Raw genomic sequence first — 12,947 nt, 5'->3', positions numbered from 1 at the left:
CACCCTCGGCCCCGCCCACGGCCCGGTGGTGGCGCCCCCCGGCGGCCGCCGGCGCCGTCCGTTTCGCGACACACACGGTCGTCCCGTTTAAACACCTTTTATTTCCTCCTTTTGATAAAAATTTATAATAGCGTTCCTCTTACATCGTATACAAAATATTTACTCTACTGAATAAATAAAACGCGAACATCTCGCAGACAGGATATGATCTCGAAAGAAAAAAAACAGCGTCCACACATCCTTCCCTAACCTAGAGATTCGCAATCGTCTCACATTAAAAAGACATCCTCCCTTCTCCCCTCTGCTCCCCACCTCAACACCCCCAGCTCACAAAAGGAAAGGAGAGGCGCAGCAGGATTCACCTGTGAGAAGAAAGCAGAAGGGCACCTACTACCCGAAACAGAAAAACTCACAGTAACCGCCTCTGCAGAGCTTGTACCGATACCTGTCCGTTGGACAGTATAATCAAGTCCTAGAGAGATTTCTATGTTCACACAGGTTATATCAGTAACAGCATCTAAGGGATGCGCTTACCTTCACTAGAACATGCCTGTGTCCCTTGCCAGTCTATGTCTGATCCCAACACAGAGCAGAAGCACACCAGGTTAGCCAGAAAGGACAATCTTACAAAGAAAGGAGCTTCTCAACAGACGCTCTGGAAATCCCTCTCCTGTCAGCCCCAGTGACCACCTGAACTTAGGAAGAAAGGCTTTTGGTAATAACAGAGCACACGGACAGGGCCACTGCAGTGATGGCAAGCCCAACAACCCTTAGGGGTTTGAGGAAGGCAGCTCCCGACAGCCCAGCTCGGGACCCGAGCTCAGGCTACGCAGCCAGCTCTCACGACGCGGCTGGGATCATGCTGGCATGAGGTAGCAAGCGTGAAGGGTTATGAAGTGCTTTATGGACAGGACAAGGCCACAACGAGGGGCACGCTCCTACCCACTGCCAGGGCAGCGTGGTGCCAAAGGCCCACGACCAGGGCAGAGCCAGCCCAGTTCCAGCCAATGTCCCATACCAGTCCCTCACATTGCTACAAACCTCAGATTTCCCCTGAACCTCCTCTTCCCCCTGCTCCCTCGCCCTGATCTCTCCCCATTCTCCTCTCAGACTGCTGCCTTGTCTTCCCTCCCCGCTGAACTTTTGCGCAGAAAGCTGCTCCCCTTGTTCCCCAACTGCCCACCACCCACCCAGGACATGACTGCATGTGGCAGTCTCCTACAGCCCTCCTCCCCTTCTGCAAACAGCCACGCTCTCAGGGCAAATAGCCCAAATCTTCTCCTGGTGTAACAGGAGGGTAAGAAGGAAAGGAACAATTACTGAATTTGCTGAGTTTCACTCCAGACGGAGAAATGGGAAGAAGGGTGCCAGGGGGAAGGGAGAAATCAGAATTTCTTGGTGGATAATCAAGTAGTTCTTCTCATACTTGCTGAACTGGCTAAAACAAGAGCAGCACAGCCAGAGGACAAGTGGATAAGGAGCCCCTGGTTCAGACTAGGTCGTGCCTCTCCAGCTAGATCGGAGAGCTCCAGAGAACGAGCTCTGTTATCAGCCCAGTCACAGGTCAGGCCAAAGCAAGACGATGGGTGCTCGTCTGGGATGCAAGAGCAAGGAGCAAGAGCAGCTGGCTGCAGAGCCACAAGTTCAGTCGCTCAGCAGTCTTTTCTGAACATAAATGAAGTAAAGGCAGGCACCTCCCCAGAAGCATACCTGAATTATGAGAAAACTGGACAAACCCAGCCTGGCCTCTCCTAGGATGAGTGAGATCAGAGCCACCACTCTGGATGGAGATGCCAGACTTGCCAAGGAGATCTGGGTGCCAAGTCTGTGAACCAGTGTAATGAAGGAGATGGGAAAATAGGCTAAAGGCACACTCGATCCATCAGTGAAGGACAGGGTTGAGACCCAGCCTGCACCAACTACTCCCAAGCCTTCCAGCTCAGCCAAGACACAGAGCCTGCTGCAGGTGCCATGAGCCCAAACCTACGAGTGTCCACCAGCTACAGCTGGGCTATAGCTGCACCAAAGCCACCTCAGCAGATGGAGGGCTGGTCATTTGGGGTAAGTCTTCTCCTCCTGAGGGACAGATACAAGTTATGGATCAAGAACTGCAGCATCTTGTTCTTTCATGTTCCAAACCAAAGGACACTATAAAACAAGGCTGTCTCCCCCTCCAGCCCGCTGCTTTATCACTTGGATGTCTGTAATGAAGCATTCAAGGCCTTTATCATCAAACCTGTACACCTGAAGTTTGGTGTGGAAGTACTCCTTAGGCACGTAAAGAAATGGCTCGTTTATCAAAAGCACTTAGCATCGTAGCAGCCTCCATCTGTGAAGGTTCCCCACATTTTAAGTAAGAAAAAATAAAAATAAAGGATTCTTCGGCACTCAGGTAGGAACCTGTTTGAAAAATCTTGGTTTAGAGGTTACTGATCACTAGGAGCATTCATCCAAGAAACACCTCACCTTTGGCAATAACATTTTGCCTCAAAGACTTCCTCCTGAAGCCTTAAGTGGATGGAGACCAGGGTAGGAAGTACAGACGAAAAACTGTTTCCGTAGGTGGTTAAGCAGCTGCCAACTTCATCCCCAAAACAGCTGCATTTCAGCACACAAACCTTGTTGTGGGAAAGGGAGGCTGGTAGGCATATAATTTGAGAAGAAATAAAACAAAAACAGTGACCCTTTACGGGAAAGAAATGTTGAAAAAGCTTAGGAGAAGCCCTCTCAGGACCCGTCTGCAGACAGCAGGGGAGTAACCATGCTTCCATGCCAAGGAATAGTCTGACGAGATCTTGCAAAAATAGCAACATTTTGCCCTTCAGCCGAACCTCACAAGTGCATCTCACTGCCCACACACCTCCGCAGAAAATTAGTCACAAACACTTTGTTTAGACCAGCCAAAGTTAAGGACTGTTGAACAACTTCTGCATACTCACAGCCTAGCCTCCAAAGGCCCAATTCATGCTTTCCTCTACGCCTTGTAGGCAGAGTTTGGATCATTTCAAAGTCTAAGTGCTGACTGTGGGACAGGACCTTGACTCCTGCTTGGTATATGGGTAGTCTTTGAGTGGTAGAAATCTGCCACCAGCGGAATTATTCCAGCTGGTCCACTCATATGGAGAATGGTACGATAGTACTGGCCAGAAGGACACACAGCTGCAGCCACTCTTCTGCCAGTGGAAGGTGACTTGCACCTGGGAGCTAAACAGTCTGAACAATCCAGGAGCATTTGGTCTCAGTGCTACGGAAGCAAAAGGCACTTTGCCTTACTCTAACAGGTAACTGTGTTTACGCTGTTCCTCAGTAAGAATCTTGACTCCTGTCTGGAAATAAAATAAATAAATAAAAGCCCAAAGAAGCATAACATAGTAAATAAGTAATCCGGATCAGCAAACCACAGGCACAAACAGCATCAAGAGCTTCTGTCCTGCTCCTTCTTTTGCCCAGCACACCAAGAACTAGGCTTACCCTACTCTGTAAGCAGCTGCCAGAGTGGCTGTAGGCACATTTCATCCTACCCACCTCCTGTTTACAATGCTGCTTCCAGCAGCCTCTCGGGGCACGCTGGCAGTGTGTTAACTCAGCCACTGTGCTGGGTACTGGGACGCAGTCTGCTCTGCAAGGTGCACTCCTGCCAGCCTGCAAGCACAGCCGAAAGCCTTTCTGTCTGGAAAGAAGAGTCTGGTCTAGAAGGTTGCTTTAGGGATGCATCTTTGAGGGAAAGCAGACACAGCCAGCGACCAGCTCCAGGTACCTACTACAGCAGTGACTGCTGCTGAGTTCAACTAGTTGTCAGTGAACAAGCAATTCCTCCAGCTTCCTCAGGCCGGGTACACTTGTTCCCAGGTAGCCTTGCAGGATAGCTCTTATGTTCTACTTCATTGTCACAGGACTGAAAACCCTCTGAGAATAGATTTTCCTTGTGATATGACAGCATCTTTTAGGGGCCACGTGTGGAAGAGGCACAACAGTCTAGATCTGTTAGGGGAGAGAGCAGGCGGCGGTTCTGAGCGCTGAGGAGTAAGAGGTCAGAGTTACTGACAATTGTGTGAGGAAAGCTAAAAACAATCATTTAAAAAAAAAAATTAAGAAGTCCTTTCCATCTGATGCAATCTGGTACATAGGTAAAAGATAAGTCACCTTTTGGAATTGGTCCTAATGAAACCTTATTTGTTTTTCCGAAACAAGACATTGTAACTTTTCTCCTAAAGGGTTTCTCCCAGTCAGAACAGAGGTGGGGAAGGACAGAAGCATGCACGCACCCATATGCACCCCCTTTGCTCCATGGCCAAACATTAGCCACCCATCTTTTTTTTCCCAAGTAGATCTCCTCCCAGTGTCCTATTTGCAGAAGTATTGCTCAAGAAGTTGAGTAAAACTACAACAAGCAGGGGAAGAGGATACAGCTGTAACTGGAAAACAGGAGAGCCAATGATTTCTTCCCTCCCCATACTACTGCCTCTCCTGCTCAGAAACATGACCCGTTATTAAAAGAAAAGTCCATTTCCTTTCTCCCCCCCGTATAACCTCCTTTGGTGCTGGCTGTGCAGCGCTTTCTTTTCATAAAGGCACCTTTGGAAAGCACTGATGGCCAGAATCACAATGCCCCGATGCCTCCTATTTACACCTGAGATTAGCCCTGCTGCACCTCTCCTGCCCCCAGCCCCAGAACTACCCTCCAGGGCTACAGCAACAGCATGGGGACAGCAGGTTCCACACGAGGCTTCGCACAAACGGCCATGTGAACAACACACATCTCGTTTCGTCACGTGCAGGCACCCGCGTGCTGCCCTCGTGCCTTCCACATCACACCGAATACTTCGCCATGTCACTCTTATCAAAGACAACTTTGGTTGCAAAGTAAATGGCTACCAGGCCAAAGCCAGCAGCTGACACCATGTAGGCAGTCACTGACTGCGTAAACTGGACGATGGACCCCATGAAGAGGGAGGGGACAACCTGAGAAAGGAGGAAAGCACTGTCCAAAATAGCCAGGTCCAGGCAGATCCCTCGGCCAGGAGCCACTGAGTCCGGTTCTCCCACCATCATCATGAGCGAGACGTCGCAGGAGGAGCTGACGCACAGAGCCGAGCCGGCGGCTGGAGGAGAGGAGGAGGGAGAGGAAGAAGAGAAGAGGCTCCCAGCATGTCCATTCTGGTAAGGCAGCTTCTGGCTGGGAAGGTGGCCTTTAGAGAAAGCTGATTTCTTCTCCAGTCGAGCTGCGTCTTCCTCCTCTTCGCTCTTATATTTATGCAAAAATACCTAGGGGAAAGAAGGAGGGCACGTGAGGAATGAGTCGGTAAGGTGGAGCCCAGCAAGCGAGGTGGGGGGCAGAGGGGGCCCCGTTTTTTGTGCAAGAGAGCAAAACCACTCTGTGCTTTGCGTGCGTTGGGTCAGGCTGTTAGAGGTGGGGAGTGCCTGCAGTGAGCCTGGCCCACGTGAGATGGCCTTCAGGAGCCAGCCTGGCTTTTCCCGACTGGCACGGGATTCAAAGCAACCCTGACTCACCAGGGGAATCTGGCCAAGTGGTGCCTTTGTTGTGTTGAAGCTGTGGGGCTCAGCAGGCTGCTGCAGCCCAAAGCCAGCCCAGGGTCTGCCTGGGGACATTTTGCACTGAGCCCTGGGTTGTCACCTCCTCACTGGGTGCCAGGAGAATCTGGGCACCAACTACAGCTCACCCCATCCTGAAATCAGCTGATGCACACTTGCAGGACAGGACTGAAGGGCCAGAGCCCACTTTGGACGTATCACAAAGCCAGATAGTCCGCTATGGTGCAAAGAGAAGTGTTTATAAAGCAGCCGACTGGGAACCGAAAACCTTCCCGCAGAAGAGCCCAAAGAGCAGACGAACAGTTCAGAGCCCTGGATCCACAGCCACTTCTTAGTATCTGGAATACTTAAAAAGTGACACCAGCTGAGATGGTACGGTGCTGGGAACTCAGGAAAGAGCTCTTTTCTCAGCTCTGCAACAGACCCTGCATGCATGACCTCAACCGAGTTGCTTCATCTGCCTGACCTGAGCCTCCTCGCTCGGGCTAGAAAAGGGGGTCAGGGGGAAGAAAAATCTTTTTCTTCTCACCCTTTTTTGCCTTGCTCTGCTCAAGCTGTGAGATCTCTGGGGCACGGCTCACTCGAGCAGTATTCACACAGAATATTTGGATCAAACAGCTCTCCACGTTAACGCCAACAAATAATGGGCAGTCATGTGCAGACAGTGAAAAAGCTGCAGAGCTCCAGCTTTAAAACTCCAGGGCATTTGCAATTATGCATAACCGCTGGTCTGCATGGGGTAGAGCAGATAACGAAGGACACGTTAATCCATTATCCGCATGGTGAGATTGAACAAACAAAGAAAATAAAAAGGAAAAAAATAGCACCTGGTTGAGAACAGAGAGCACTCTACCCAGCTGCAGGGCTCAGAGGGGCTTGCCTGAACTATCCTCCCTTTCGCAGGAGGGACCCGGACACAGACGAACGGGAGGGAACTGCTGGTGCAGGAGTGTGGGCACTCCAGATCTGTTGCAGGCCATCCCAAAGCTTTCCGCAGTCTTGGCACCCACCCAGCTACACCCAGCCCTGCCCTAGTGTATGTCAGCACCAGCCAGTCTCTGTTCATGCTGCCCCAGGCCATGGCTGCGGATCTGTAGCACAGTTTCAGATTCAATCGGAGAAGAGAAACCAGATGAGAAGAGCTTCGCTAAATAGCAATCATCTTCCAAAAGCTTCACCTGGGCTCTGCTCAGCTGCTCACTATACCTTTCAACTCCTCAATTCTGCCTAGGCTCATGAATTTACGCTTAAATGCATCAATCCAGGACCGTCACTTATTTTATGTGGAGCTTAAAAATCCTCCCACGTGCCTCCTATTGCCATCAGACTTCAAAGCAACTCAAAACCCAGCACAGAAAGGGCATTGTGTGAGCCAAACTAGGCTATCCCCCACAGTTCCAGCCCTTCATATTTGACACTGATGTTCCCAGAAGCCTGCTCAGCTGCCCTGAAGGCCTGTGCCACATTTTCTTGGTTTCTATACTGATCCAGGCTAGGACTTCAGAGGTATGAGTTCCGGCAGGGGTGTCTGAATACCTAGCGTGGAGAATTAATTTAAATCTAGAGAGAATGACTTAAACACTCACAAGAATGTGCTTAGTGAGAACTTAGGCTTTAAAATCACCCCTTGTAACACAGGATAGAACCACATGAGTCACTGGTGTCTCAATCAACAGCTTCATCTCCCACTATAGTTGATGGGGAGTGGTGGGAATGAGGAACCTAGCTCTCCCTAATCTCCTGCAGAAGGTGTGAGTGCCCACCATGCATCTCACCTCTACCAACCTTTCAGCCACTGTTAGAACATGCAGATCTTTTCCTCCCGTTCTAGACAAGGGTTGGTTAGTGGCCATGCGAAGAGGAGAGGGCATGCAGGAGAACAGAGCGACTTACACAGCCTCTGCAAAGCAAGGAGCTCCAGCTGAGGTGGCCTTGCAGGCTTTTGCCAACGATCCCGCACAGAGTGGAAGCAACAGCCACTTTGGATGCCCCTTCTGCCGATTCGCTTCGGGAGGAGTGTTTAGAGTTAAAAAAAAGTAAAAAAAGTAAAAAAAGAGAGGGAAGAGAAGAAGCAGGAACGAGGGAGGGCAAACAAAAATGATGACAGATTTCAACAGTTAAGAAAAAAGAACAGAAATGGGGCAGATGGAGAATTTTCTGCAAAAGCATTTTAGAGACTACTTCTTGGGGGGTCTCCCTGCAGCCTGCTGCAAAGTAGTTGGTAAAGGAAAGAGGAACTTTCAAATTAGGGCAACAGAGACACCAAACCCAGCTACACCCCACACCTCACTGTACTAAGAGCGTTTCCCCGTCAAGCCTTTGGCAAACAGTTGGGCGTGTGGCCTTCACATTCTCAGCCCGTGGAGTTTGGTTTTCATTCTGTTGATATCATGTCCATGGGAGATCCCAGCCAAACTGAAGTTTTTGCAAAGCAGAACACTCCCTTGTACCCCTATTTTGACAGGGTGCCTGGTGCAAATTGGGATGGGTTGGTCAGAAGTATTTGTTCAATGTGAACATCTGGATGCCTGTGGTAAAAACTCCTACTTATTTCACTGCACAGTGAACCGCCTGCCATTGGGATGAAAGAGCTGCTCTCAAACCACAAATTAATTTTGCATTTGCAGCACAAGAGAAACTCCTATTAATCCAGTGTGCAACTCAGGAACCTCCTAGGACTTCCCCACAAGGATAACATCTGTGGGACAGGATTACTAGCTTTTGTTTTGGTGTCAAAAGTTTCACAACATTTATTTTTCTTGGAGCTAGGGGAATAGGAAGAACCTCAGTTTTCATTTTACTGATCTTCATGCTATGGACAAAAATTGGAAAGCTGGACCTCTAAGGGCTGAAAATTCTTGAGTTTTTTAGCACCTCAGGTTGGCAGTACTGCAGATGTGACTTGGTTACAAAACACACACAGGTATAACTAACCTGAACCAGTTTCCCTAAGAATATGCAGAACACAGAGGAACATAGGAGATCCCTTTTGGTACATCAGTCCTAGGTGATTTCTCCCATCTTACCCACTCTCTACTTTTTAAAATTGCATGATGCTTGTTGTGAGCAGGGGATGCCTAAGGAAGGAGATGCTGAACTCTCTTATCTCCCCCATTTCAGATGAATCTTCAGAGAAGACACAGCCTGGAGAGAAGAGGCACACGTGCAAAACCTTTACACACAGGCATGTGTTTCTCTTCCATGGGCTGAACTGACTGTACCAGCTACAAGTGGCAAAGGAGGCTGGCCAGGCTGTCCTCACAGCTACCTGGCACATAGCCCGCTGGAGCAGGTCCCTACCTGTTTTTCGTGATGATACAGTGATGCCAGCGTGTATGGCAGGATCTGGAGTGCAGAGAAGGTGAAGCCTGTCAGAGCAGCTGAGATGGTAACAACAATGACACTGTGGGAGAGGCACATGACGAAGGCAGCCACGGGGAAGAACACCACGCTGGCCAGGTAGACCGCCCGCGTCCCAAACTGCTTCACCATCCGGTCCATGATTGTCGAAAAGAAGATGGATGTGATGCATTGCAGGAAGAGGCCCAAACTACCCATCCGGACACCTGCAGGTAAGCAGAGGTGGTGACAGACACTGCCCTGGCTGCATCCAGGCTTCACCCAGCCAAACACCTTTGGGCCTCCTTCCCTCTCCTTCGGTGCCCAACTCAGCACAGCCCACGCAGAGTGTGGCACAGCTGCCAACAGCCCTGACAACAACACGGCTGGGTCAGGAAGCAGAGCAGCATCCCCTAACATACCGCAGGGTTGCACCAGCCAAACTGCAGCTCCCACCCTCCACCAGCAGCCAGTATTTCCTACACGTGCTCCTGGGCACCCCAGTCTAACCAGAGGGGCAATAGGAGACAGGAACAGGAATGCCATTCTTGTCTTTGGAGGTTGTTGTTTGCACCTTCCTACTCTTGCCCCAGGATCTGTCACCTGCTCGTGAACCAGGATCTGTTGTTATCTGATGTGAAAACCAGCAACAGAACAAAAGAAACAAGGGATTGTGCTTAAGCCAAGGTAAAGTATACAACATCCACTAAATGACTGCAGTATCCGGTAGCAATCCGGACCTTACCCTTTGCAAAGATCTATCAGATTTCAAGGAATTAAACCCATTAACTCTTTGCAGCAAGGATCATTACTCAACACATGTTTCTATGACAGCTAACACAATGGAGTCCTGACCTGCTAGAAGCTATACAGTGCAAGTGTTAAATAATAATTAAGCTCCCTCAAAGTTAAACAGACACTCAGCACAAAGAGGCAGTGTACTGCAGAGCTCACGGAGGCAGTGAGTGGAAAACTCAGAGGGCAAGATATACAGCTGGAGGAGGAGGGCCAGGTAGGTGCCTCCAAGAATAAAAGACTTAGATCAGAGAGAGGAAAAGAAGGGCTAGGCAGTGAGTCAAGGCTCTGGCACAATACAGCAGCAAAAATGGGACAGCAGGCAATAACAGTAAGCAGGTAACGTGCTGCATTGAGCAGTATCCCATGATGCGGACGTGGCAGCTATAGACTCTAGTGGCAAGTGCTATCAGAAAGCACTGGAGACAGGGGTGAGAACTGGAGAAGCTGCTCAGGGGCTCCCCAGATACAGATGTGAGAAGGGAATCTCACAGCAGCATGAAAGGCAGATGCAGCAAAGCCCACCTCACTGCTACTGAATGTGTCCAGGCTTTCCAACCCCTGCTCTCCAAGAGCTGGGGAGCACCATCACACCTCATTTAAAAAGGAGGGAAGAGCAGTGAAAGGACCTGGCAGCGGTAACCACAGCTTGCAGACAGAGCCGGATATATCCTGTTCAGCATGCAACCTGCCAGACCGTTCTGCCACTTAACAATTCAGCCCCAGGCCAGGGCTGCACTGCCAGATCTAGTTCTGCTCTGGGTAGCTCGGAGAAGAAAGAGGCATTTCCCTATTTGGTCCTCTGTGCAATGCTCTGGGGGCCACGGGGGAATGTTTTTTCCTGATCCATCTTCAGAAAGTCTACTTTCCTGTAACTTTTTTTTGCATTACTAGCAAAGCTGAGCCCATTCCTAGCTCCCCCTAAACGCTCCTGTCCAAGGTAACAGGAGCTGCAGCCTCAGAGCCGCTGGTTTACTTCTCACCTTCATCGTAGTGGCGTCTGGCATCCGTGCCTGGCTTGGCTCTGGGGACGCCGTGGTACAGCCCTTCCCCAACGAAGTCTGTGTAGAACAGCATGAAAGTCATGAGTGCCATCCAGCTGCAGAGCTCGGCCACGAACAGGCGCCGGATGACCTTGGGGATGCGGCAGTAGAGGCTGTGAAGCCGTGGCACCAGCGTGCAAAGGTTTCTCAGGGCCTGCATCGCGTGCCTGGCCTGCAGCAGGCACGAGCTCCTGGAGACCTGGCAAGAGCAGCAGGCAGGAGGCGAGGACTTCGGGGGAACGTCCTTCAGCGCGGGGCCATCCAGAACATCTGCCTGGGTGGCTGCCTCCTCTGTCACAAAGAGCGTGGCCAGCACACAGCCGAGGAAGATGATGGCAAGGAGGCTGAAGAGGCAGGTCTCCTGCCCTCCCAGGTACGGGGCCAGAAAGCTGCCCCCCCAGTCAATGGCTGGAAGGAGGTAGCCGATGCAGCCCCCCAAGCTGATCATGAAGGCATACATGGAGAAAGCCTGGCGGCAGTTGTCTGGCTCCTGGAAGAGGTCCGAGAGCAGGGCCTCCAGCGGAGTAAAGCAGACCTGGCCGCAGAAATCCAGTAACCCGATGCCCAGGATGAGGAAGGCAATCTCCAGCGGCCGAGTGTTGAGGGCAAACAGGCTGGCCAGGCTGCTGGCGTGTGGGATAACGAAGAGGCTCAGCAAGACTCCCAGGCAAAGCATCCAGATGAAAGGTCGCCTTCGGCCATAGCTGCTGTGCCAGTGGTCGCTGGCGGATCCGATCAGTGGGACAAAAACCAAGCCAAGGACAGGTCCTATCCCTGGAAAAGAGAAAGAGGTGGTGTTAGGGGGACAGATCTGGAGGACACTGGTCTATATGCACTGTAAAAAAAGCCTGGGACGTTTCAGGAACTCAGTAAGCTTCACTGGGTGACAGCCCCCTCCTCCAAACACAAGGCTGCCCTTGACGGAACAGTAGCCCTGCAACCGCCCCGCAGAGACAAGCCCTTATTTGCCCCTGTCCTCCAGACTCAAAGGGTAAAGAAGGACCTTGAAGATGGGAGAAAAACTGCCTACCCAAAACCATGGTCATGAACTTCTCCTCCACGCCCACTTCCAGCAGCAGCGGAGGCACGTAGGTTATCCCTGCAGCCAGGCAGACCTCCAGGCCGAACGTCAGGGAGTTGACCAGCAGGAGCTGGGTCTTGCGGTTGTGGAAGAGCATGCTGACCCAGGCTCTCTGAGCCATGCTGCCCCGACACCCCTTACTGACAGAGGGCTGTGTCGCTCCGGCTGCGGCACTCCCAGGGATGCCCCACAGGCGAGGTCTGGAGCTTCCCTTCCTGGTCTGCTGGACAGATGCTGCCTCCCATTTTTAGCGATGGTGAATGAACCGTCTTTTCCTCTTCCTCTTATTACAAGATGTGGCCCCAGCGATGTCGTGGGCAGGCAGGGGTCCCACTCCGCGTTTCCCCTTCTGCTCACACGCTGTGGTCTGAGAGAAGAAAGAGCTTGTTAGACACAGCAGGGTCCAGGGCATGGGAAAGGGCTAAAACCAGGTAGGTACCCCACAGACATGTCATCGCTGGAAGAGACAGTCCCCCAAAGGCTTGCAGGCACGGGAGGATGAAGAGAGGACATCTGGGAGAGCAGCAGAGTTAAAAAACATGAGCTACATTGGCGCCAGGTTTCTCTCCAAGGGCTTGTGACAGGTGAGACAGGCACCTGTCAGACACGGTTTGGGAAAATCCAATCCCGCCTTCAGGCTAAGGGAGGTCTAATGACCTCTCAGTGTCCTGTCCAGCCTCATCTCATAGATGGGCAGTTGCAGCAGAGAGACAAAGGATTTAGGGTCCCCTCTCCCAGTGAAATCAATTAAGTGTCCCTTCAAGGATGAGGGCTGCAGGCACTTGCCTGCAGTCACACAGGGTCATCTCTAGAGACCCACGCCACTGCCTAATGACCGGGGCATCTTCCACGGGCTCCCAGGGAAGCAGTTTTGCCCAAATCCTGTCTCCAGCCCCTGGGACAGGGCACAGAGAACAGATGGTGCCTCCATGGAGTTTCACAAACAAACCTGACCCACTTTAGCCTCATCTAACAGTGAACGGCAATTACCTCACTCATTAGTCTGAGTCATCTATTTGCCCTGTAACATGCTCCCTTCTCTCCAGCCTTCTTCAGAGGGGAGAGGCCAGCAGATCAGGACAGGGGCTAAGCAGCTAAGGCAAGAGTAAGCAGATGCTTCTTAGTAACCTGTTACG

The 12,947-nt window shown here is 51.2% G+C and overlaps 1 protein-coding gene across 3 annotated transcripts in view; it reads right to left on the bottom strand.

The window, feature by feature from the left end:
- Positions 1 to 81: 81 nt before the first annotated feature.
- Positions 82 to 12,947, bottom strand: part of SLC45A3 (solute carrier family 45 member 3) — a 32,136-nt gene continuing 19,270 nt past the window's right edge. For 2 of the 3 annotated variants that reach the window (XM_075055083.1, XM_075055084.1), the window contains 4 exons: positions 11,761 to 12,178; positions 10,671 to 11,504; positions 8,854 to 9,119; positions 82 to 5,265 (listed from right to left, as the gene is read on the bottom strand). In XM_075055083.1, the coding sequence (XP_074911184.1) occupies positions 4,810 to 5,265; positions 8,854 to 9,119; positions 10,671 to 11,504; positions 11,761 to 11,932 (1,728 nt within the window). In that variant the 5' untranslated portion in view covers positions 11,933 to 12,178 and the 3' untranslated portion in view covers positions 82 to 4,809. Of the gene's footprint in view, positions 5,266 to 7,446; positions 7,559 to 8,853; positions 9,120 to 10,670; positions 11,505 to 11,760; positions 12,179 to 12,947 lie in introns of all 3 variants that reach the window. The other variant, XM_075055085.1, reaches the window with a different exon arrangement.

This window comes from Buteo buteo, chromosome 23 (assembly GCF_964188355.1).
Source record: "Buteo buteo chromosome 23, bButBut1.hap1.1, whole genome shotgun sequence".
NCBI lineage: Eukaryota > Metazoa > Chordata > Aves > Accipitriformes > Accipitridae > Buteo > Buteo buteo.
The sequence above is the reverse complement of the archived record's forward strand: the minus strand, read 5'-3'. Positions and strand labels throughout refer to the sequence as shown.